At 38.3% G+C, this 27,833-nt stretch overlaps 1 protein-coding gene across 3 annotated transcripts in view; it reads right to left on the bottom strand.

Moving 5' to 3' along the window:
* Window positions 1–5,947: 5,947 nt before the first annotated feature.
* si:dkey-106n21.1 (solute carrier family 23 member 2) overlaps window positions 5,948–27,833 on the bottom strand; it is a 36,937-nt gene continuing 15,051 nt past the window's right edge. For all 3 annotated transcript variants that reach the window (XM_051884804.1, XM_051884806.1, XM_051884805.1), the window contains 8 exons: window positions 25,230–25,411; window positions 23,226–23,343; window positions 22,178–22,334; window positions 16,297–16,550; window positions 12,468–12,632; window positions 12,253–12,361; window positions 8,897–8,992; window positions 5,948–7,600 (listed from right to left, as the gene is read on the bottom strand). In XM_051884804.1, the coding sequence (XP_051740764.1) occupies window positions 7,413–7,600; window positions 8,897–8,992; window positions 12,253–12,361; window positions 12,468–12,632; window positions 16,297–16,550; window positions 22,178–22,334; window positions 23,226–23,343; window positions 25,230–25,411 (1,269 nt within the window). In that variant the 3' untranslated portion in view covers window positions 5,948–7,412. The remainder of the gene's footprint in view (window positions 7,601–8,896; window positions 8,993–12,252; window positions 12,362–12,467; window positions 12,633–16,296; window positions 16,551–22,177; window positions 22,335–23,225; window positions 23,344–25,229; window positions 25,412–27,833) is intronic.

The following is a 27,833-nucleotide window of genomic DNA, read 5'->3' as shown; positions in this document are numbered from 1 at the left end:
ACTTATCAAAATGACAATTGAGAGACTCAGAACACACACGCCTTTCTCTCACCAAATAAAGCTGTCAGATGTCTATGGCCTCATAGCTATAGTTCTACAGGTGTGTATCGTGGACAATAAAACATAAGATTCAGACAGCTCAAGAATTAAAGGGATAGTTCACCTAAAATGAAATGTCAATATATTTTGAAGAATGTTGGTAACCAGACAGTTGACGGTAGCCATTGACTTCCATAGTATTTTTTTCCTACTATGGAAGTCAATAGCTACCATCAACTGTTTGCTTACCAACATTCTTCAAAATATCTTCTTTTGTGTTCAACAGAAAAAAGAAACTCATACAGGTTTGGAACAACTTGAGAGCAAGTAAATGATGACACAATTTTCATTTTTGTGCGAATGATCCCTTTAAAACCCTGGTAAGGCAAAAATATTTGAAATATTTCCATGTATCAGCAGGAACTTTCTTACATAGCCCTTGTTGTGAATCACTGTACTAGGTGTTAACATCTTGCAGTGCTACTGGAGTGGGGCAGCTGTGGTATTCCACCCTAATTGGATCGCTTTACTGACTGAATGAGTGCCAAATGCACTGCCCCATTTCAGGACGCAAGTACCAGCTGGTGGCCGTTTGGTCTGTTGGTGATAATTCAATATGATGTACCTTTGGCTAAAGCTGGATCAAGGGACTTATTGGAACAGGTACAGAGCAACAGTCACAACTGTAGCTCAGTGTTATCTGCTTGGGGACTGGGGCGATAGCTTCAAAAACCATCTCCACATATGAACCCTTATAAAGAACAAAGGCACATATGCCAAACAACTTGGTACAAGACGACATCACACCCATTAACATAACAGAAGTGGTTTGAATAGGTGTTTCTCAAGTCTGGCACGATACATTATTGGCAACACAATTGGCTGAGTGTGCGGCTCAAAGAGGAAATTAGTGAACAAAGTTCACTTTATTTTACAGTGCCATAGTTACACGTTACTACATGTACTCACTATAGTATTAACAGTAAATTATGCATAATTACAAGTAACTAACCCTAAACCAAACCCCATCCCTAACTAACTCTATAGTAAGTACATGTAGTTAATTAATAGTACTCTGTACTTATTTGGAGTAATTACAATGTAACTACGGCACTGTAAAATAAAGTGTAACCAAGTGTTCTTTTGAGTGGAATCTTTTTTATATATATAGTTTACAATGATTGAGTGATTAGTTTAACTTCCTGATCAGTGCGAATTCATGCGAATTTGACTCCGTTTCTCACGTAAAGCAATCGTTCTGCTTCAGAAGACTTGGAATATAATGCAGGAGTCATATAGAGCACTTTTATGGTGTTTTTGTGTCTTTTCTGAAGCTTAATAGCTCTAGTCCCCATTTGTTGTAACAGCATGGAAAAGAGCAGCCAGTACATTCTTCACAATTTTTCCTTCCATTTTCTATAGAAAAAAGGGTTTTGGAATGACTTGAGGGTAAGTAAATTCATTTTTGGGGGAATTATTCCTGAATAAGTCCTTTGCTCCAGTGAAGAAAAGAAAGGGTGTCAACAGCACCTCTTGGCAGGTGGGGACAGACTTTCACTAATACACAATGTTCAAGGCCTACCAGGCGATTTGTTGCTTAGTCAGCCTATACATCTGTTAATGTAATCCAATCCTAGCAATCCAACTCAGATTAGGAGGCTGAGTTGTAATGCTGTTAGATTTATGCCAGTACTTCTGAGAGTCAAATTACCTTACTGGCTTCACTGTAAGTGTGAACACAACAGTTGTAACCTAATAGTTGTACTGTAGTGAAACTGCTTCCCACACCAAGCCTTGATGCATTACAACTAGGGCCATCATTTGAATAAAACATTTTATCGAATGAATATGAAATATGCAGATTAATGACTCAAATTGATCAACATTTCTAACATGAGCGAAGCAAGTTAAAGGGTAGTTCACCCAAAAATTACTCACCCTCATTGTCGTTCCACACCCGTAAGACCTTTGTTCATCTTCAGAACATAAATTAAGATATTTTTGATGAAATTCGATGGCTCAGTGACTTTCAGATTAACACTTTCAGATGCCCAGAAAGCTACTAAAGACATATTTAAAACAGTTCATGTGACTACAGTGGTTCAACCTTAATGTTATGAAGCGACGAGAATACTTTTTGTACGCCAAAAAGAACAAAATAACGTTATTCAACAATATCTAGTGATGGGCGATTTCAAAACACTGCTTCATGAAGTTTCACAAATCTTTTGTTTCGAATCAGTGGTTTGGAGCGCGTATCAAACTGCCAAAGTCACGCCCCCTATTGGTGAACCATTGAAATTTTGAAACACTTATAATGTAACGAAGCCTTGTTTACTGAAATCACGTGACTTTGGCAGTTTGATACGTGCTCCAAACCACTGATTCGAAACTAAAGATGTGTCTTTAGTAGCTTTCTGGGGATTGAAAGTGTTAATTATCTTGCTGGCAACGGAGGCCTCACTGAGCCATCGGATTTTACCAAAAATATCTTAGTTTGTGTTCCAAAGATGAACGAAGGTCTTACAGGTGTGGAACGACATGAGGGTGAGTAATTAATGACAGAATTTTCATTTTTGGGTGAACTAACTCTAAGTTGAAAGTAGCTAAACTTTGAAAAATGGATGGATGGACGGACGGACATCTCGATATCTCGATGGATGGACATCTCACTGAAACATCATTCATGACAGGGTTCGTTGTCTACAAATTAGGGCAGGATTCATTAATAGAAAGCATTCCATTGCTAACATAATATTTTCATTCGAGCATTCTCTCTGCATCTATTCCAAGAAGGCCCATATCTTGATCAAGTCCACAATTGACTAATGCCAATGACGTCCTCAGTTGGTCCAACTGATATCAGCTGAGAAGCCACATGAGTGAGATGAAAGAGCAGAAACCAGATGTTTAGATCTGCATTTTGTCGCCTCCAGACAAAAATGCATACATAAACCTTTGTCTGGAGGCGATTCATCAGAACTTCACTGGAGTATGTGTTGACGTGCGTGAAATGGGAAGTTGAATGACACGCTATACTTAACTATTAGACTGTCGAATTTGCATTCATGCACACACACGTTGATTAGTTACTGGCTCCACATGTGATCTGCCTTGCACGTATTTCCAGAAGAGGTTTCTTGATAGTGAATTTTGGTGAAAGTTACTTCCTCATGTCATAATGGCAATAAAACGAAAAAGTTATTCAGTAAAAACCCATCAAAAGTGCCGCACAACACTGAACTCGTTCCATGGAATTTTACAGATGCAAATAAGATGTTTGTGATTGATTGAGGGTGACTCTGAAAATTGGTTGCTTGTGCTTTACTTGTTTAGTCAAGCGTGGCCTCGGACAGCACTGCAGTTATCACAGGGATTCCCATAAGCATTTAAAACAAATGTTGTTGCATGAATTCCTCTGAAAGGGAATGAGAACTGGCAGTGCAGTAATTTCATTTGGCACGACTGAAATGTCATGGCGATCTCTGTCCTTCTGTTTACTGATACTTTGACGCAACAGTCCTGCGTCAAAGAAAAAAGAAGGCTCTTAGGTAAGTGAGCTAAATATTGTGGTGCCGAGGAGTCCAGATTCACTAGTGACCAGTGTCTAAACTCTTTTCAGTTATCTAACGCTTTAAGGTCACAGTTTATTTTGAACGTTTTTCCATGACTTTTCTCCATGCTTAGTGTCTAAAAGGAATAGTTCACCCAATAATTTTAAATTCTGTCATTATTTACTCACTCTCATATCATTACAAATCTGTGACTTTTAGTAGAGCACAAAAGATGAACAATATCTGACCTCAGTCACTTTCAATGTATAAAGAAAAAACAAACAAAAAACCAGACAGTTCTTAAAAGAAGTAATGAAAAGTAATACAGGTTTTGAACATGAGTAAATAATGACAAAAATTACCCATGTTGTAATATTTTTTTTTTTTTATAATTGTACTTTATAAGGCCATTTTATAAATACATTAATAAATACATTTTATAAAATTACATTTAAACAAATAATGAATAGGAATAGGAATACAGGTCAATAAGATATTTATTTGGTAACACATGTAAACATGAACTGCATCGTCCATTTCAAGGAAGATGAACACAAATTGATGTATTCATTCAGAGACCTTATTGTTCTTTGATCTGAATATTCAATTGTTGCTTTTGTCTATTTTTGGCACACAGTCATTTACATGCATAAGTGTGCAAAACAGTACTGAATATAGCAGCACATTTGCATTTGAGGACATCATCATAGTCCTCTATTTACTAAGGGGTTTTAAAGAACAATATTTTATAATTTTTTTGTAGAGGTAGCATAAAAGGATCTTGCTGAAATTATATTGTCACATGATATTCAGACATGTGAAAATACATTACCACATGAATATACACACTATATTGCCAAAGGTTTTGGACGTCTACCTTTACGTGCACATTAACTTTAATGACATCCCATTCTTAATCCGTAAGGTTTAATATGGAGTTGGCCCACCTTTTGCAGCTATTACAGCTTTAACTCTTCTGGGAAGGCTTTACACAAGGTTTAGGAGTGTGTTTATGGGAATTTTTGACCATTCTTCTAGAAGCGCATTTGTGAGGTCAGGCAGTGATGTTGGCGAGAAGGCCTGGCTCTCAGTCTCCGCTCTAATTCATCCCAAAGATGTTCTATCGGGTTGAGGTCAGGCTAGTCAAGTTCCTCCACACCAAACTCGCTCATCCATGTCTTTATGGACCTTGCTTTGTGCACTGGTGCGCACTGGTCATGTTGGAACAGGAAGGGGCCATCCCCAAACTGTTCCCACAAAGTTGGGAGCATGAAATTGTCCAAAATGTCTTGGTATGTTGAAGCATTAAGAGTTCCTTTCACTGGAACTAAGGGGCCAAGCCCAACCCCTGAAAAACAACCCCACACCATAATCCCCCCTCCACCAAACTTTACACTTGGCACAATGCAGTCGGGCAAGTACTGTTCTCCTGGCAACCGCCAAACCCAGACTCATCCATCGGATTGCCAGACAGAGAAGCGTGATTCGTCACTCCAGAGAACACATCTCCACTGCTCTAGAGTCCAGTGGTGGCGTGCTTTACACCACTGCATCCGACGCTTTGCATTGCACTTGGTGATGTAAGGTTTGGTTGCAGCTGCTCGGCCATGGAAACCCATTCCATGAAGCTCTCTACACACTGTTCTTGAGCTAATCTGAAGGCCACATGAAGTTTGGAGGTCTGTAGCTATTGTCCTTGACTCTGCGCACTGTGTGCCTCAGCATGCGCTGACCCCGCTCTGTGATTTTACGTGGCCTACCACTTCATGGCTGAGTTGCTGTTGTTCCCAATTGCTTCCACTTTGTTATGATACCACTAACAGTTGACCGTGGAATATTTAGTAGTGAGGAAATCTCACGAATGGACCTATCACAGTACCATGCTTGAATTCACTGAGCTCCTGAGAGCGACCCATTCTTTCACAAATGTTTGTAGAAGCAGTCTGCATGCCTAGGTGCTTGATTTTATAGACCTGTGGCCATGGAAGTGATTGAAACACCTGAATTCAATGATTTGGAGGGGTGTCCCAATACTTTTGGTAATATAGTGTCTCTATATATATATATATTATATATATATATATATATATTTATATAGGATACAACAATGTCCTCAAAATCACAAGTTTAATATAAAATAAATTTAAAAATATATCAGGATCAAAAAAATAATCAGGATCAAAAATCTAAATTCCTACTAAATATTGAAAATGTGTTCAAAGCGCATTGTGGATTTCAAATGCTGAATGAGCAGTTCTCTTAGAACTGACGTCATTTTTACTGTAGATGTACATTTCTGTATTCAGTTTCTGGAATTCAATTAATGTCACAAAGAAACAAGAATGGCGCAAAACGGAAGGAAGGAATATTTTTTATATTGTGTTATGTAAGTGATTTTTGCCAACAAAGCTGGTGGTATGCGATGACAAATAGGTTGAAAAAAATGACAAATAGTTTGAAAAACTATGGCAATGGTACCTGTGAGCTCCAGGGTACAGCAAATCCGCCACGGCCCTGAGGTGACATGTTATTTTATCTGCTACAAAAAAAGGAGTGCAACTAAATTCCACTGACGCACATGGGTTTTATTTGATTTATTATGAGTATTATGGACTTTTTGAAACCTGAATCTTAGGGTGGGATTTCGCCACTCTTTGTACGTCACTGAAAAGTGATGTACAGACATGCTCACAAGCACAAGAACTCAAAACTGAAGGGTTTTCAATAAAAATAAATGTGTTACTTATTTGAAAAAGTAACTTCTATATCATGATTTAAATTTACAATGTGAATTTACCAATATACATATATATCGTTGCTGTCGGGCAGAAACCATTTTAATTTTTTTCTCATAAATCATTACTATTGGTCACTCTTTACGTCTGACTGTTGGTTTTACAAATATTTAATTAATGAAAAGTATTAAAAAAGAGCTTGTGACTAAACGTTGTAACATCCTCAAACTGTCGATACAACCTCATAACTGTGTTCGTTAAAGGGTTAGTTCACCCAAAAATGAAATTTCTGTCATTAATTACTCACCCTCATGTCGTTCCAAACCCGTAAGACCTTCTTTCATCTTTGGAAGATATTTTTGATGAAATCCAAGAAGTATCTGAACCACACATAGGCAGCAATTTCATTGTACCTTTCAAGGTCCAGTAAAGACATCGTTAAAATAGTTCATGTGACTGCGGTGGTTCAACCTTAATTTTATGAAGTGCTGGCTCATTATTTTTGTCATCTAATTTTATGTCACCTTACTTGAGCATTCCAATATGCAAATATTTATTACATCATGAGCCGCTTGGAATGAAAAAAATTATCAGCGTGATTGATCTTCAAAATGGTAAGGAAGCGCTGCTTTGTTTACGGTTTGTTTATCCGCAGACCTAGTTCCAGTATCCCTTTTTGAATGACGAAAACAGTCTATTGATATCTGCAGATATATAGACAGTTATTATTATGTCTGACCATATATAAAGCCACAATATTAACTTTGACAACATTGTCTAGGTTTTTTCCATTTCCTGAAAAGTTGCGGTTTTGGACATATGAGGTTTCCACCCGACATCGACGATATATTATAAAGAAGATTGGTTGGAGCTTTTGAGGAACTTTCATGTACTTTAAAAATCCAAAAAGAGCTGAAAATGTAACTGGTTGCATGATTCCCATTGAAAACTGGAGCAATTCTGTGATTAGGGCTGACTCCTGTTCTAATGAGCTTAAAACGGTGGAGCCGGGCCTGAACATTGCTCACCTCTTGCCTGGAATGTGCCATTTAAAAACCAAGCCTCACCACAGGAAGCTATAGCACTACAGATGTGTTCCCAGTTCCTGTGACTCAAGTGACGGGAGAAACGGGAGGTAGTGGAGCAATTTGAACCTCTGAATAAAGTTTGTGCAGAAAGGCAGATTGTAACAGGAATGATCGGTGATGTGTATGTGAGATCCTTCATGAACAGCCTTTCTCCAGCTCTTTAATCCTCTTTCTTCTTCTGTTCCTAAGAAGAAAAAAAAAAACATGATTTTTATTAATTATACTAACAATACTTTGAGACAACTAGAAGAAAAACCAGATATTTAAGTCTTTTCATAATGCAAAGAAATTCATTCATTTAAATACATTGTAATATGCCAATTAGATCTGCACTCTTAAAAAGTGGTTCCATGAAGAGCCTTTAAAGGCCTGTTCACACCAAGGATCATAACTATAAAGTTAACGATAAAGATACAGTTTTAAAAATCATTCTAATGTAAAACAATAGCAAAGTCCACACCACAACTATAACAATGTCACAGAGGAACGATATCGTTGGAATCACTTTCAGAATGATAAGAATCCATCCTGCCTTAAGCATTTAAAGTGCGCACTTATAATAAAAAGAGGTGAGGACACTAATATAGTTATCGTTCTTGGCGTGAACGGGCCTTAAAGGGTTAGTTCACCCAAAAATAAAAATTATGTAATTTATTACTCACCCTCGATTTCAAAACACTGCTTCGAAGCTTTACGCATCTTTTGTTTTGAATCAGTTGTCACGCCAAAGTCACGTGATTTCAGCAGTTTGGCAGTTTGATACGAACAAAAGATTTGTAAAGCTTCGAAGCAGTGTTTTGAAATTGGCCATCACTAGATATTGTTGAAAAGTTATTTTGTTTTTTTTGGTGCACAAAAAGTATTTTTTAATATTAAGGTAGAACCACTGTAGTCACATGAACCGTTTTAAATACGTTTTGAGTACCTTTATGGATCTTGAGAGGTTCGGTGACATTTCTGGCAATGGAGGCCTCACTGAGCCATCGGATTTCATCAAAAATATCTTCATTTGTGTTCTGAAGATGAATGAAAATCTTACGGGTGTGGAACGACATGAGGGTGAGTAATAAATGACAATTTTCATTTTTGGGTGAACTAACCCTTTAACATCCATCAAATCTTTTTATTGCACAAAAGGTTCTTTATAGTGGAAAAAGACTGTAGATTACTAAAATGTTTTTTACACTAAAAAAAAAAAAAAAAAAATGGCTCTGAAAGGTTCTCTGAGGAAGCAAAAATAGTTCTTCTATGACATGATGGCAAAAATTCCCTTTTGGAACTTTTATTTTTAAGAGTATTCATTAGCATTTCCTGTAATGCTTACAGATGTCATTTTTATTGAATAACGACTTTCATATGGCTTCCGAAGAGTTAAAACGAGGCTGTACAAAGGGGTAACAGGCCCACTAGCTAGACCTTTTGACCACAGCGCGCCCCTGCAGATTAACATGCCCAACAGTCATGCTTTTTTACGGCTTACCTGGAATTGTGTTGTCCAAAACAAACCCAAAGAATCCACCAATGAACATGTGGGTGGTGAAGAGAATCATAATGAGCTGATCCAACTCTTTTATGCCTGTTGACAGAACCAAACCATTCAGGTCACAAAAGCCATGGCGGACAGTGACAGATGTCCAACGCATGTATATACGCAAGTTAACGGATGGGTGTAAAAATTCTTGGTATAAGATATCTTATTATGATGTCTTAATAGGGTGGATGTTCTAGGACTAATTAATGTCCATCTGACAAGACCAACACAGCAAGCGTTGGTCAGGAGTTCAATATGTCAGCTTAGATCACTAATTCCTGAAAGCCTGTCAATAAACTGCTTAAAAGAGCCCCTGATAAAGCACTGTTGGACTTTTGTTGATGAACCCCCCCTCATTTTAAGCAGTGTTAACCGAACACTCAGGACGAAGATTAGGACAAAGTTCATCGAAAGGGTGCACAGGCCCGGATGTAGAACCATTGGTTTTTACATGAAAAGGAGAGGAGATTACAGCAGAGTCAAACGGAGACTTGTAAAGAGGATTGGCAGATAAGTCGCTCTAACCTCAGGAGTCCAGACAATGCTCCTCACCACTGCGGATAAGCTTGGGATGTGCCACTTGCACCGGGTGACCTCCCACATAGCTGTAGTTATGACTCTCAAATGAGATCCTGAAGAACTACTGTTTCTTGTCCTGTTCAGTTGCTGAAGCAACATTTGCACAGTAATGGAGTTCAGACTGGAATTATTCTGTAGTTAGATCAGGTTAACATCACATGCAGACTCTTGTCTGCAGTCCAACTTTCATTTCTTTTGATCTGTCTGGCCACACTACAGGGTATCCATGTGGTTGAGGATTAGACTACCAGCAGTCTTTCTAAAACAGAGCAGTCGGATATCATCAGGACAGATGCTGAATACCCACAAATTGCACAATTGCACATATTCTTAACTCTTAACTAACATAACTAATGCTGTTACTGACTAAAAACCGCACACACACACACACATATATATATACATACAAACAAACATGCACACACCCACCCACACCGATCAGGCATAACATTATGACCACTGACAGGTGAAGTGAATAACACTGATTATCTCTTCATCATGGCACCTGTTAGTGGGTGGGATATATTAGGCAGCAAGTGAACATTTTGTCCTCAAAGTTGATGTGTTAGAAGCAGGAAAAATGGGCAAGTGTAAGGATTTGAGCGAGTTTGACAAGGGCCAAATTGTGATGGCTAGACAACTGGGTCAGAGCATCTCCAGAACTGCAGCTCTTGTGGGGTGTTCCCGGTCTGTAGTGGTCAGTATCTATCAAAAGCAGTCGAAGGAAGGAACAGTGGTGAACCGGGCGACAGGGTCATGGGCGGCCAAGGCTCAATGATGCACGAGCTACTGTAGCTCAAATTGCTCAAGACGTTAATACTGGTTCTGATAGAAAGGTGTCAGAATACGCAGTGCATCACAGTTTGTAGCATATGGGGCTGCATAGCCGGAGACCAGTCAGGGTGCCCATGCTGACCCCTGTCCACCGCCGAAAGCGCCAACAGTGGACACGTGAGCATCATAACTAGACCACGGAGCAATGGAAGAAGGTGTCCTGGTCTGATGAATCACGTTTTCTTTTACATCATGTGGATGGCTGGGTGCGTGTGTGTCGCTTATCTGGGGAACACATGGCACCAGGATGCACTATGGGAAGAAGGCAAGCTGGCGGAGGCAGTGTGATGCTTTGGGCATCTTTTGTTCTGCTGGGAAACCTTGGGTCCTGCCATCCATGTGGATGTTACTTTGACACGTACTTAAGCATTGCTGCAGACCATGTACACCCTTTCATGGAAACGGTATTCCCTGGTGGCTGTGGCCTCTTTCAGCAGGATAATGTGCCCTGCCACAAAGCAAAAATGGTTCAGGAATGGTTTGAGGAGCACAACAATGAGTTTGAAGTGTTGACTTGACCTCCAAATTCCCCAGATCTCAATCCAATCGAGCATCTGTGGGATGTGCTGAACAAACAAGTCCGATCCATGGAGGCCCCACAGGACTTACAGGGATTAAAGTATCTGCTGCTAACATCTTGGTGCCAGATACCACAGCACACCTTCAGGGGTCTAGTGGAGTCCATGCCTCGACGGGTCAGGGCTGTTTTGGCAGCAAAAGGGGGACCAACACAATATTAGGAAGGTAGTCATAATGTTATGCCTGATCGGTGTGTGTATATATATATATATATATATATATATATTTTTCATTTTTAATGTCATGCCAAGTTCTGTGGCTATATTCATGGTGAGAGCCAGTTTTATTCAAAAATAAATCTAAAGATGTTTAAGATTTTTTTCTAAAAACCTTAACACTAAATTTGGATTTTGGATTGTACTTTGGTACAAAGTGGATACTGAAATTGTTAAAATGTGACGATACCAGTCTCGCTTATTTAGATACCTGCTGATAAGCAGCTGCATTCAGACGGACCCGTGCATATTCATGTTTGCATTCTGAAGAGAGTGCAAAACATAATGTTTACAACTTTTGTATTTGCAGCATTGAGCATTGTAGACAATCACAGAAAACTCTGTTGAGCACATGAATGAAATGGCCAATCAGTTGGTTTCATTTAATCAGAATCCCCTTCGCTCAAAACGTCAGAGTTTTCTTTCAGGGTGAGCTCACTGAAGAATCCTTTCATTATAACCAACAAATTGTAGACACAATGTAAAAAAGACATTCATTGTGCTTTTGAATATAATGGGAGTTTTGGAAAGAGTGCAGAACCGAAACTGAAGTTATTGACAGCTTCAGTGATTAAAAGGAGCGCACTTTGCGCGCTTTCTGTATAAGCTATATCCCATTCGCTGAAGTTGCTGCCAGCACATTATGCAGTGTATAGTGTCACGAGTTACAACTCGAGAGTGAATCTGCTAAATTATCGTTCCGTTAAGTCACCCGGAAATTGAAATGATTGACAGTGATAAGAAAAAAAAGTAATGTGTTTTTGTTCTTCATTTTATTACTGACTTTTCACTTTTTAAAGGAGTATTTGCTTAATTGAAAAATATTTGAAGGCTACATTCTAATGTTTCAATAATGCCAATGCCAATAAATAAAATTAGTAATAAAAGTTGTGAATCGTAGTGAAAATAAAGCATTCTTGAATTTTTGGTGTGGTGAGGGGCCCAAACCTTTGGATCTGTGACCGGGGAACATTTGGTGCTACGCCCTTGGGTAGAAGTATTACAGTCTAGTAAAATATGTTTGCTGATGAGTTAAAAATGCGGCATACGGTAAGCGATGCTGATGTTATTTTCTATATGTTTTAATGTTATATTCACCTGTATTGATCATGCCTGGGTTTGAATGAAACCATGTTGGGAGCACAAGACCACTGAAGGTCGAGAAGCCAAGAATCAGGAGATTTCTGGAGGAGTTCAAGTCCACATACTGCAAGACAAAATAATGAAATACAAATGAAACAGACGAAGTCGCCCTGATATGCAATTTCATAACAATGACATGGAAATGTATGACAAAACTCTATCAGGTATACCTGCAGACTGGAAATACCCACTGCTGCTACCATCCCAAACATGATGAGGAACATTCCACCAATGACCGGGTCTGGAATAGTTATAAAGACTGCGCTAAATTTACCAAAGAGTCCCAAGATGATCATGAGAAGCCCAGCGGTCTGAAGTACCAATCTGCTGCCAACCTGGCACACAATGTAGGGATCAGCCAATAAAAGATAAATCATCCAAGATACTGTCATGAAACCCAAACCAAAAAACGTTTGTGAACTTGCAGGGAATGCAATAATTGTCATTCCCATGAAATGGAGATATGTTAAGAAAAATGACCTGATAATGTTTAAAACACACAACTTGGCATGTTTAACATTTTTAAAAATAAGACTTTTTTATACAGCATTGCCCTGAAAAGCTGCATAGCAGATGTTTAAGCATTCCTCAAAAAATTTCATTAATGTCATGTCATGTGTTGCCTGCTCGAGCATCAGTGACGGCTTGCAGCTGTTGGTGATAGATGGGGATAAGTCCCTCAATTGTCCTGAGAGGGGAAGGGCACAAATGTGCCAAGGATGCTCAAAAACCAAAATAGTTTATAGGACCTGAAAAAACGGAACTGGCGCCGTGTCGGTTAAGCTTTTTGAACTGCGAGAGTTTTACACTTTCTTCGTAAGTTGAATACGGAGAGCGGTCTGGCGGAAGCTAGATATTTTACTTCATAAATATGGATATTTTTTTACACAAACGCATTGCTTCGCTTCAGAAGGACTTTATTAACCCCCCGGAGCCGTGTGGAATATGTTTATGACGGATGGATGTGGATGGAGGCACTTTCTTCAGATCATACTCGTTGATCCCGCTCACAGCCATTATAAAGCTTGGATGCGTCAGGATATTTATTAATATTTCTCTGATTGTGTTCATCAGAAAGAAGAAAGTCATATACACCTAGGATGGCTTGAGGGTGAGTAAAGCTTGGGCTAAATTTCATTTTAAAGTGAACTACTCTTTTAACGTTTTAATGTTTGTACGTGTTTATTAAGCTATTTAAGTGTAAAAACATGCAGCATGGTCTCATACAGTATTTCTGGTGATATTATTAAGAACATCATACATTTGGTAATATTAATTTTAAGAACATATCAAACTTCATCTGCAATTCATGGTTATTTTTGAGGTAGGCCTATATAAAGCTTTATGTTTTTGCATGTCATTCTCACATTTTTATTCTCAAATATAGTATTATAATATAGTAATAATATAAATAATAATATAGTATTACTAATAATATAGTATTCATTAATTTGATAATAATGCTTGTGGGAAACATGCTATACAGCGTACTATAGTAAATTTCAACTGTGTAATTGTTTTATATCATAGTAAAATGTATATTATAAAACGGATAGTTCCGGCCTTTGATTCTGGTTGGTTGAGCCGCGATCGAAGCCGTTGTGAAATTCCCGAAAACATACAGCTGACCGCTGTATCGCTGAAGTTTACAGTGAATTTATAACAGCTAAGGGGCGTTGTTAGCCTAACAACACTCCTTAGCTGTTTTAAATTCACTGTAAACCACAGCTTCACGGAGCTTATTGCTTTATCATCACATAGCTCTATATATAAAGTTGTATATACTGTATAAGTTTACAGCATACATATAGTATACTCACGTATATAGCAAATCTCAACTGTGATTGTTTATATTGTCGCAAAATTTAAACAATGTGATCGGACAGCTCTATATATAACTTTGGATATAAATGTATATCCAACTTTGTCCGCATGCGTACAGTATACTCATGTAAAGTGATATTTACTATATAGCAAATCTCAACTGCATGGTTGTTTATATCATATCAAAATGCAAACTACATTATCGCACAGCTCTCTCTATAAAGCTTGATATTTAAAAAATCCAAATTTATTTGCATACAGGTGCTGGTCATATAATTAGAATATCATCAAAAAGTTGATTTATTTCACTAATTCCATTCAAAAAGTGAAACTTGTATATTATATTCATTCATTACACACAGACTGATATATTTCAAATGTTTATTTCTTTTAATTTTGATGATTATAACTGACAACTAAGGAAAATCCCAAATTCAGTATCTCAGAAAATTAGAATATTGTGAAAAGGTTCAATATTGAAGACACCTGGTGCCACACTCTAATCAGCTAATTAACTCAAAACACCTGCAAAGGCCTTTAAATGGTCTCTCAGTCTAGTTCTGTAGGCTACACAATCATGGGGAAGACTGCTGACTTGACAGTTGTCCAAAAGACGACCATTGACACCTTGCACAAGGAGGGCAAGACACAAAAGGTCTGCAAAAGAGGCTGGCTGTTCACAGAGCTCTGTGTCCAAGCACATTAATAGAGAGGCGAAGGGAAGGAAAAGATGTGGTAGAAAAAAGTGTACAAGCAATAGGGATAACCGCACCCTGGAGAGGATTGTGAAACAAAACCCATTCAAAAATGTGGGGGAGATTCACAAAGAGTGGACTGCAGCTGGAGTCAGTGCTTCAAGAACCACTACGCACAGACGTATGCAAGACATGGGTTTCAGCTGTCGCATTCCTTGTGTCAAGCCACTCTTGAACAACAGACAGCGTCAGAAGCATCTTGCCTGGGCTAAAGACAAAAAGGACTGGACTGCTGCTGAGTGGTCCAAAGTTATGTTGTCTGATAAAAGTAAATTTTGCATTTCCTTTGGAAATCAGGGTCCCAGAGTCTGGAGGAAGAGAGGAGAGGCACACAATCTACGTTGCTTGAGGTCCAGTGTAAAGTTTCCACAGTCAGTGATGGTTTGGGGTGCCATGTCATCTGCTGGTGTTGGTCCACTGTGTTTTCTGAGGTCCAAGGTCAATGCAGCCATATACCAGGAAGTTTTAGAGCACTTCATGCTTCCTGCTGCTGACCAACTTTATGGAGATGCAGATTTCATTTTCCAACAGGATTTGGCACCTGCACACAGTGCCAAAGCTACCAGTACCTGGTTTAAGGACCATGGTATCCTTGTTCTTAATTGGCCAGCAAACTCGCCTGACCTTAACCCCATAGAAAATCTATGGGGTATTGTGAAGAGGAAGATGCGATATGCCAGACCCAACAATGCAATACAATGCAAGAGCTGAAGGCCACTATCAGAGCAACCTGGGCTCTTATAACACCTGAGCAGTGCCACAGACTGATCGACTCCATGCCACGCCGCATTGCTGCAGTAATTCAGGCAAAAGGAGCCCCAACTAAGTATTGAGTGCTGTACATGCATACAATTTGGGATTTTCCTTAGTTGTCAGTTAAAATCATCAAAATTAAAAGAAATAAACATTTGAAATATATCAGTCTGTGTGTAATGAATGAATATAATATACAAGTTTCACTTTTTGAATGGAATTAGTGAAATAAATCAACTTTTTGATGATATTCTAATTATATGACCAGCACCTGTACATACAGTAAACTCACATAAAAGTGATATATAGTATGTAGAAAATCTGCTTATATTGTCACAAAATGTTTATTATATTTTCACCCAGCACTAATCTGTTAAATTTGTACATAAAGCATGAAGATATTAAGATCTTATAAACATTAACATGATTTTCTGTATAGCTGTTTTGAGATAATGTGTATTGTGAAAAGCGCTATATAAAATAAAACTGACTTGACACTACTACTACTAATATGTGACTTCAGGAAACCTAGTCAATGTTTTAGCAATATAATGAATAACTTGCCTTGTTAATGTATAACAGAATTGAATTTGAACATGGTGGCAACAACAGTAAAGATAGCTATAGTTATTATTATTACTGTTGTCAATAAACAGACAAATCCTACCCTTGTAATTCCCAGAGCGGCGATATTCTGACTGTAGGAGGTGGTTCCATTACCGCTACCCCACAGGGCAGCCAAGATGCAGCCCACGCCTTCAACCGCAATGCCACGGTTAATAGCATGCGTGGGCGGTGGAGGCGCACCAGAGAGACGAGCGCACGCATAATAGTCTCCAATGGACTCCATTGTTGAGGCCAGGACTCCAGCCATCATGCCCAGTACAGATGACACACTCACAGTGGGTAAACCCCACTGTCCTGAAAAAGAGTTAGGTAATGAGGAAATGCTTGTTTGCGGCAGTAAGAAGTACCTTAGTATACTTTATCACACAAATAAACATATGTTGAGGAGGTTTTGCATACATATAGTATGGATAGAAGCATAAAAAGTTTATGAGGTTACTAGAAAAACCACATTTCTTATTGTTTAAAGTGGATTATTTTTTAATACACTTAACCTTAACAAACCTTTGGGTTGTTGTTTTTTCATTTTGTCGATTGACACAAGGAAGCAAGTTTGAATGGGTTGTTATGGTGCCTTGAAGGTATGTTTACTTTGACCCCCATTCAAATTTGTATCAGATTTTCAGCCAAATAAAATACTTAAAATACCAGATTTTAATCAGATTTACTGAGTAATACGTAAGCACAGGTTTCTCAAGGTTGTAAATGACACTCACCGGCCACTTAATTAGGTACACCTGTTCAACTGCTCATTAACGCAAATATCTAATCAGCCAATCACATGGAAGCAACTCAATGCATTTAGACATGGGCTGCGTCCGAAAACTGGAAAATGCTGCCTTCGGAGGACACATTTCAAGGTAGGAAGGCATCAAGGCACGTCCGAATTCAAAGTTAGCTTCACTTCCTGCTTCCTGAGATACCTTCATCTGATTGATTTTTGAAGGCAAATAGATGTATCCTTCGCTGCCTTTGATATCCCAAAATCCTGTGCTTTACATTCTGTGACAGTTGAGCTAGAAAAATAAAAATGGCATCCGAAAGTTGCGTTTGCTGGTCAGTTTGTGTAAATGTACATTTTTGACCACCATTTTCCACTTTTGATGTCATTTCTAGTGAGAAATTACTACTGTAGTAATTAAATATTTGTTTAGTTCTCAACAAAGCTCGCGCTGTTTTGAGGTAGATCATTAAACTGTTACGCTGCCTCAGAAGTCTGTCCAAAATCAGTTTCGTGAGGTGCCTTCATGCACAAACACTGCCTTACAAGTCATTGCCTGATAGGGCAGCGATAGGTTTTCAGATGCAGCAAACATCAAGACGATCTGCTGAAGATCAAACTGAGCCTCAGAATGGGGAAGAAAGGTGATTTGAACATGGCATGGTTGTTGGTGACAGACAGCCTGGTCTGAGTATTTCAGAAACTGCTGATCTACTGGGATTTTCATGCACAACCATCTCTAGGGTTTAAGAAAAAGAGAAAATATCCAGTGAGCGGCAGTTCTGGGGCTGAAAATGCCTTGTTGATGCCAGAGGTCAGAGGAGAATGGCCAGACTGGTCTGAGCTGATAGAAAGGCAACAGTAACTCAAATATCCACTCGTTACAACCAAAGTCTGCAGAAGAGCATATCTGAATCCACAACATGTCAAACCTTGAAGCAGATGGGCTACAGCAGCAGAAGACCACACCGGGTGCCACTCCTGTCAGCTAAGAACAGGAAACTGAGGCTACAATTCACACGGGCTCACCAAAATTGGACAACAGAAGATTGGAAAAACGTTGTCTGGTCTGATGAGTCTCGATTTCTGCTGCGACATTCAGATGGTAGGGTCAGAATTTGGCGTAAAAACACTTCGAATTTGGCAAACTTTGGGCCCCACAGTACCAACTGAGCATCGTTTAAATGCCACAGCCTACTTGAATATTGTTGTTGATCATGTCCATCTTCTGATGGCTACTTCCAACAGGATAACGCACCACGTCACAAAGCTCAAATCATCTCAAACTGTTTTCTTGAACATGACAACAAGTTCACTAAACTCAAATGGCCTCCAAAGTCACCAGATCTCAATCAAGATTTGCATCATGGATGTGCAGCCGACAAATCAGCAGCAACTGCCTGATGCGGTCATGTCAATATGGACCAAAATCTCTAAGGAATGTTTCCAGCACCTTGTTGAATCTATGCCATGAAGAATTAAGGCAGCTCTGAAGGTAAAAAGGGGGTCCAACCCGGTACTAACAAGGTGTACCTAATAAAGTGGCCAATATACACACATATACATATTTGAATGATTTCTTAAGGATCATGTGACACTGAAGACTGAAGTAATGGATGTTGAAAATTCAGCTATGAAATCACAGGAGTAAATTAAATTTTTAAATATGTTAAAATATAAAACAGTTCTTTTAAAATTGTCATGTTTCTGTTTTTTTACTGTATTTTTGATCAAATAAATGTAGCTTTGATGAGCATCAGACTTCAAAACATACTGACCTCAAACTTTTTAATGGTAGTGTATATTATTTTAGTAAGTAGATGTTTGAGAGAGCATATAGTAGAAAATACAGACAGTAACATGAGGCCCATGTTCCTTTATTCTTGTACATCAGCCTGGAGCACAAATGTCTCAAGGGATTTAAGTGGGTCAAGCGAAATGACTGATTGTCTTCACTAACATTCAGACACTGATGCAGTCAAACCTGTATTAGCTATTTGAAGTTTAAAATACCACATTCCCGAACATGGAAGCCCCTGGGCGATACAACTAAGGCTTTATCTAAAGACGTCAAATGGGATGTAGTGAAAAGTAAAGCTGGAAACCTTAAAGCTGTTTTAAATACAAAATACTTGCTAGCCGATTCACAGCAGAGGACCAACTGGTGTTGAATGCATTTCTTAATACAACAGAACGACTGAAAAGACCTGAGTGGGCAGCACGCTGAAACAGGGACGAGGGCTCAAAAGCCCGACTGCTGCATGTGTCTTAGACATTAATACACCACACCTTTATGAGTGAGAATTGACCCTAGCAAAGCAAACTATAGTTCCTGGTGACTGACAGTTCCTAAATCTTCTTCAGGATGAATTAGAGAAGCCCCATTCATGTCACTTTAGCACCAATGCCCTCAGAGAATATGTCTCTCTCATCTATGGATTCTGAAAGAAACACTATCATTCAAGATAGCTCATTCTTCTTTAAACAGACATGTCTTTTAAAAACAGCTGGCAAACAGCACTTGGGAACCAGCTTTGACAGTACTGTTGAAATAGCCAACGCCAATGTTCATTGACTATGAAAATCAACATTCATATATTATTCATAGCTGTCAAATGGTTAACAAAATGTTCTGTTTTTTTATGAGTTCCAAGGAAACCATGAATTTGCATTAAACCATTAATTGGCTTTTTGCTATCATGAAATGGTATTTTAATTCATGATAAGATTAATTTGATTATTTCTTCTGAAATGTTTACATTTAAGCAAGAGATAACAGATGTGGGTGTTTTCCAACTATAGGCATTTTTGGTCCTGTGAACTTTTAGGAAATAAATCCTACTTTTCCTGAAATGTAATTTCCACCACATCCCAAAATATGTTTTTGTCTGACAGCATTCTGTGATGTAAATGACATTCTAAACATTTTTGGAAAATTGCTTTTGTAAAATTACTTTCATTTTTATATATTTATATTTGTGTTTGGCATGGTAATGGGTATGACAATGTTGTATGTTTGGTCTTGGCGGAATAGATCTGCTACGCTGCTGCTGCTGTAGGTTATTACTGCTGCTGCAGCAGAGCAAGTACGGGACTTGCTACTGCCAATTCATACACGACACGCTGATGTGAGCAAGTAAGAGATGCTGCTGCTGTACAATTTAGTGTACATGAACTACCCGTAGCAGATCTATACAGGTGGAGCTGGGGAAGGTGGAGGGTTTCTGAAGCGTGCTGCACTGCTAAGGCAATGCTAGGCTTAGATGCTAAGTATTTTGAAGGTTGAGCACGCAAGTTAATTGGCTACTGATACAGCAGGAATCAATTTAGCTGTGCCCTATAGGTAACAATGTGATTACGAGCAGGTTGAGTTAAAGGACCAATTAGCCTGCGCCATCTAGAGTTTCATGACAGAACTTTGTATTTACTGTGATTATTTCACTGATTACATTATCAAAGTATTCAAAATGTGATTTATAAATATTGTATATATATATATATATATATATATATAATGTGTATGTGTGTACACATATGTATATATATCTATAATGTGACAATATAATAAATATAGTGTGAAATAAAGTGTGAAATTCTGGGTCTGAAAACAAAGGTAAAACAATAAAATCCTTACATAAAAAGTAGAAAATTATGACAAAATAGTAAGATTTTAAAAGTTTACATATCTTACCCCTTTTTCCTTATTAAAAAAAGATCATAATCATTTTGATTGTAGATGTTTTAATCTATTACTTTTATTTGTTTTGTTGGTCCAGCAAAGCAAAATCACCCTGGTTGGACTTTCTAATACAGGAGGAGCTCAGTGAATTCAAGCGTGGTACCGTGATAGGTTGCCACCTGTGCAATAAGTCCATTCGTGAAATTTCCTCACTACTAAATATTCCACGGTCAACTGTTAGTGGTATTATAAAGTGGAAGCAACTGGGAACAACAGCAACTCAGCCACGAAGTGGTAGGCCACGTAAAATCACAAAGTGGGATTGGCGCATGCTGAGGCGCACAGTGCACAGAATTCGCCAACTTTCTGCAGAGTCAATAGCTACAGACCTCCAAACTTCGTGTGACCTTCAGATTAGCTCAAGAACAGTGCATAGAGAGCTTCATGGAATGGGTTTCCATGGCCGAGCAGCTGCATCCAAGCCTTACATCACCAAATGCAAAGCGTCGGATGCAGTGGTGTAAAGCACGCCGCCACTGGACTCTAGAGCAGTGGAGACGTGTTCTCTGGAGTGATGAATCACGCTTCTCTGTCTGGCAATCCGATGGACAAGTCTAGGTTTGGCGGTTGCCTGGAGAATGGTACTTGCCCGACTGCATTGTGCCAAGTGTAAAGTTTGGTGGAGGGGGGATTATAGTGTGGGGTTGTTTTTCAGGGGTTGGGCTTGGCCCCTTAGTTCCAGTGAAAGGAACTCTTAATGCTTCAGCATACCAAGACATTTTGGACAATTTCATGCTCCCAACTTTGTGGGAACAGTTTGGGGATGGCCCCTTCCTGTTCCAACATGACTGTGCACCAGTGCACAAAGCAAGGTCCATAAAGACATGGATGAGCGAGTTTGGTGTGAAGGAAATTGACTGGCCTGCACAGAGTCCTGACCTCAACCCCATAAAACATCTTTGGGATGAATTAGAGCGGAGACTGCGAGCCAGACCTTATCGTCAACATCACTGCCTGACCTCACAAATGCGCTTCTAGAAGAATGGTCAAAAATTCCCATAAACACACTCTTAAACCTTGTGGAAAGCCTTCCCAGAAGAGTTGAAGCTGTTATAGCTGCAAAAGGTGGGCCAATTCCATATTAAACCCTATGGATTAGAAATGGGATGTCATTATAGTTCATGTGCACGTAAAGGCAGGCATCCCAAAACTTCTGGCAATATAGTGTGTATATACACACATACATATATATATATATACACATACATATATATTGTCCCCTTGGAATTATTAAGTTCTATCTGACATTTTTCTAAAATTGAGTTATTCACATATTCTTATTCTGTGACAACTTATTTACATTATGTGATGTTTTTGGTAATGTTGAGTACATTTAGGGACTTTTTATTTAGAAAACAAAAAAGTTATATCTACAAAGTCCAATGGAATGCAAAAACTGCAAGGTTGCGAAAAAAAGCACATGTTAATTGTAACATCTATTGCTGGTAGATGGCGGCTCACCTGGATAAGGCACATAAAACCATGCAGCACTTTTTACTGCATTGAGATTGATATCAGTTCTTGCCATGTATCCGTACTCATTCGGGGATGAGGGCAGGGCATTGAAATACGTCAGCAGGAAGCACACCAGCCAGGCTCCACACATCCCAAATAAAGCCTGTACATTAAATACAACATACATAAACATATGGCTTTCTACGTTTCCTTGCCATGTACTTCACAATGTACACCTTCTTCTTTTTGAACCTATAAAGGCTGGATTTATTAGCTCGCTCACATGTCAAGTTAGCAATGCTTGGAATTTTTTTTGTTATCTGTAGCATGTAAAATCTGACAAGGGAAGCATTAGCCCAGGGGTATTTCAACAGTAAAGCTTGAAACTATTATTTTCATTCTCTCAACTCTTCCAACAACTCTTCTGACATGATCTTCACTGACTGGGTTGTATTTTACACATAGTTACTTCAGAACCCCTATTTGACAGAATATACGTTATATCTTATCTGTTTATCAGCGCTGACTAGTTTACTGACTAGAGTGGAAATCTGTTGCTGAATTGCAAATGTTCAGCATCATACAGTTACTGTTTCATATGTTTATTTCTATTTATTACTTAAAATACACCTGACCATTATATGAGATAATTATATAACATATACAAAGTTTAAAACCACACTGAAATTTACACTGGGATATTTTTATTCCATTTAAACGTGGAAATAAAGTTTTTAGAACATTTTAAAAAAAATTCATAAAAGTTTATGCACTATTTCTAGGGCTATTTAACTGAAGGACTCAAAAACATGGTTCACCAGGCACAAACTCGTGGAGCGATTGCGGTCACTGAGGCAAAATGAGGACATACCCAATATTAAGAAATTCAATTTTTCACTCAAATTGTTATGCTATTATAGCATTTGTAATGATAAATCAAACAGCAATGCTGAAGCATTTTCTCTATGGGCCTCAGACTTTAAGATCCCATGGTAGATATACCTACGTAATTATATTATACAAACAGAATTCTAATTTTATAAAATACACTCACTGAAAAGAGTTTGAAGAGAGGGTACTGGAAGACTTTCCACTTCTTGTCCTTATAAGCAATGAGAGGAAGGTTAACTTTGCTCAAATACTGGGAGAAGAGAAGGATCAGGCAAACAGTTCTGTAGAAAGATGACAAGATATCATCATTGGAAATATAGTAGCTCATATGCACAGATTTATAAAATTACAAATATTAAACCTCTAACTTTTTTACATAAAATAACATCTTATAAAAATCATAATTCTAAAATGAAATTAATTAAATGAAATGAGTTTGTTTCACTCATCAGACTTAACATAAGGAGACATAAGTTAGTGTTTAATGTTGTGTTTTTGAGATTTACAGACGGTTTTGTTACGTATATTAGTTTTGTAGGGTTACCATTGTGGTGAAGAGTAGAGCCTGTGGTTAGGTTGAGGATGAGCTGCAAAACTTTCAAGACCACATATACTATTATGTTGTATGATTACATGTAAGTATACACCGATCAGGCATAACATTATGACCACTGACAGGTGAAGTGAATAACACTGATTATCTCTTCATCACGGCACCTGTTAGTTGGTGGGATATATTAGGCAGCAAGTGAACATTTTGTCCTCAAAGTTGATGTGTATATAGACAAATCTCTTACATGGGACACGCATGTTCATTGGTTCTGTGAACGACTTTCACAAAGATTATATTTCTTACGTAGATTGTGGTTTTATGGTGTTGATAGAAAAATGATGTTGCTTTTTTTTTAATCAATCTGTATTAGAAAGTGTCATTAGGTATGGTTTGTGGTACGGAAACCTCATTGAAAATCTAAAACAAACATACAAGGTATTGTACGAACTTGACAGGACAAAAAGACTATCCCAGCATTCAGTCTCTTTTTGAACAATGTACATTGAAAGAGGCCAAAAGGATTTTAAGTGATCCGTCCCATGTATTATACTCCAGCTATGAACTGTTACCCTCTGGGAGAATGTACAGGATTCCACGCTGCAAACTGAACTGATTCAAAAATTTGTTTGTGTCGGTATCTAATAGGTTGCTGAATCTGGAGCAGTGACACTTCTTTTGTACTAGTGTATTGGATGTGTATGTCTATTGTATTTTTAATATTTTTAGGTGTACCAGGTGATGTTGGAATGTTTTGAGTCTACTCCAAATTTCCCTACCAGGGACAATAAAGTATATTTCATTCATTTCATTTCATAAGCAGGAAAAATGCACTTTCAAAGTATCTGCGACGTGTAAACCCTGATTGGACTGCTTTAGACATAATCTTATCTTCAAGAGAAGTTTTTAACCAAACCATAATTTTAATGTGCATATGATTTGAATTTTTTACTCTACTTCAATCGATTCATTTCAACAACAAAGATTTCCATACTGTGTACGCTGTAGGTGAGGTTTAAGATTAAGTCTAGTGAGGATCAGATTAAGAACTGGACGAGAATTAAGAGGATTTTTTTTTTTTTTTTTAAAGTAGCTGACAACAACAAACTTCAAATAAAAGCATATCAGCAAAAACACAAAAAAACAAGTAAATTTTTTCTTTCATGTTCAAACAAAACAAAAAAAAGCAACCTTTTGTCTGTTGTACACTAATTAATGCTGCTGAATCTTATTTACAGGGCTTAAGATGAGACGTTTACTATGTGTCCTAATGAGTCACACACACATATGTGCCTTAAACCTTTGTTTACTCTGAGGCACCTGGACAGGGAAGGTCTGAGGCAGGACCGATGGCAGGACTAATGTATTCTCTTAGGCATGCTTGAGGATGAGTAATGAACAGCATTATTCATCAAAGGATCTGAGCGATGTTTTAGCATTTTAAAGAAAACACTGAAGAGGGTTGATCTCTACAGATAAACACTGAACCCTGAGGGTGTTGTGTTTTTAAAAGGGCCTTGCATTGTGAGAGCCACACAGAAGCCCTACACAATCAGAAATACAGATTACTGTACTGACTCAGCTCTCAAAGTTACCCATAATTCCGCAGTAACTCACAGAGCAGCAATTCCCCAGTGAGCTCCTGACTTCTGCCCGGCCTGGATGAAGAGGGACAGTCCGATGAGGTTGATGGTGGGAGCAATGGCCAGCGGCCCGATGAACCTCAGCACTAGCCCCACGAGACCCGACAGCCCCAGGACAAGCTGAAGCATTGAGGCCACTAGAATGGCACCCTGGATCTACGAATTGAGAAGAAATGGTCAGAAAGTTCTGAGAAAATAAATTAAAATTTTAAATATTTATTTATGAAACAAGGTAAAAAACGTGTTTTTTTTTTTTTTTTTTGAGGGGGGGGGGGGGGGGATCTATGCAGGCTGACTGTATTGAACTCTGCGTTCATGGTTTTTGTTAATCATTAATAATAATACTTTGTTTTTATTTATGATTTGACACCATATCAGCAGCAATCCATGGCAAAATCAGCAGTATTTCAATTTTAAAAACAATTATGATTACAGTATAATTTCAATACATTGTTTACAATAATTTAACCATTTCTTATTAAAAATGACCAGTATACAAAAATATACATATATAATAACAATAGTAATAATAACAATTATAAAGAATCTTTCAATTTAATGTATGGTTAAAAAAAAAAAATTCTACAATTATTCCAAGAGAAACCTTTTTAAAAATGTCCATTAATATACACTACATTGCCAGAAGTTTTGGGACGCCTGCCTTTACGTGCACATGAACTTTAATGACATCCCATTCTTAATCCGTAGGGTTTAATATGGAGTTGGCCCACCCTTTGCAGCTATAACAGCTTCAACTCTTCTGGGAAGGCTTTCCACAAGGTTTAGGAGTGTGTTTATGGGAATTTTTGACCATTCTTCTAGAAGCGCATTTGTGAGGTCAGGCACTGATGTTGGACAAAAAGGCCTGGTTCTCAGTCTCTGCTCTAATTCATCCCAAAGGTGTTTTATGGGGTTGAGGTCAGGACTCTGTGCGGGCCAGTCAAGTTCCTCCACACCAAACTCGCTCATCAATGTCTTTATGGACCTTGCTTTGTGCACTGGTGCGCAGTCATGTTGGAACAGGAAGGGGCTATCCCCAAAATGTTCCCACAAAGTTGGGAGCATGAAATTGTCCAAAATGTCTTGGTATGCTGAAGCATTAAGAGTTCCTTTCACTGGAACTAAAGGGCTAAGCCCAACCCCTGAAAAACAACCCCACACCATAATCCCCCCTCCACTAAACTTTACACTTGGCACAATGCAGTCAGGCAAGTACCGTTCTCCTGGCAACCGCCAAACCCAGACTTGTCCATCGGATTGCCAGACAGAGAAGCGTGATTCGTCACTCCAGAGAACACAACTCAGGTGGCGGCGTGCTTTACACCACTGCATCCAACGCTTTGCATTGCACTTGGTGATGTAAGGTTTGGTTGCAGCTGCTCGGCCATTAAAACCCATTCCATGAAGCTCTCTACACACTGTTCTTGAGCTAATCTGAAGGTCACATGAAGTTTGGAGTTCTGTAGCTATTGACTCTGCAGAAAGTTGGCGAATTCTGCGCACTGTGCGCCTCAGCATGCGCTGACCCCGCTCTGTGATTTTACGTGGCCTACCACTTCGTGGCTGAGTTGCTGTTGTTCCCAACTGCTTCCACTTTATGATACCACTAACAGTTGACTGTGGAATATTTAGTAGTGAGGAAATCTCACGAATGGACTTATTGCACAGGTGGCAACCTATCACGGTACCACGCTTGAATTCACTGAGCTCCTGAGAGCGACCCATTCTTTCACAAATGTTTGCAGAAGCAGTCTGCATGCCTAGGTGCTTGATTTTATACACCTGTGGCCATGGAAGTGATTGAAACACCTGAATTCAATGATTTGGAGGGGTGTCCCAATACTTTTGGCAATATAGTGTATTTTCTGAATAAAAACGTTGTCTAATATCATTTAAAAATGAACATTCTATTAAAATATGTTCTTACATAAAATCACAAACTGGTTTCTCTTCCCCTTTCAATAAATAGTGACCAATTCGACATCTCATGTATACGACCTGGTCATATCTATTTTCAAAATAATTATAATTAACTTCTTGATTTAGTATTGGGTTCACCTCATATAGTTTGCTATATATGAATTCATTCAATTCGCCATATATTGTAAATGTAAAGATTTGAATTACCCAATAAAATTGAATTTTATATAAACTTTATGTTGTATGAACTTTGAACTTTGTCATATAAACTTTTAATATGAACTTTACAGTAAATACAGAACAAAAGCCTCCTGATTACAGAGAACATCAATATAATTGAGCAATTATTAACCTTAAAGATTAACCTTAAAGCTTAAATTCCCTTGATATTTGGTAATATTTGGTTAAATATTATAGTCTTTCCTTTTGTAACCTCCTTAAAACAGGAAACGGCTCTTCACACCTGAGATTTTACAAGGTAAAATTATTACAGTAATAAAAAAATTCTACTCTCACAGTCAACACTTATTATTTTAAATAAGCAGACAATAGTTCACCATGATCTCATTATTATTCATAGTTACAGGTATTAGAGCATTCTTACATTTTTATACATTACTGATACTTACAATTTTAATGTACTGACAGCTTCTAAATC

Source organism: Ctenopharyngodon idella, chromosome 24, assembly GCF_019924925.1.
Source record: "Ctenopharyngodon idella isolate HZGC_01 chromosome 24, HZGC01, whole genome shotgun sequence".
NCBI lineage: Eukaryota > Metazoa > Chordata > Actinopteri > Cypriniformes > Xenocyprididae > Ctenopharyngodon > Ctenopharyngodon idella.
Note: the sequence above shows the minus strand (reverse complement) of the source record. Positions and strands in the feature narration are given on the sequence as shown.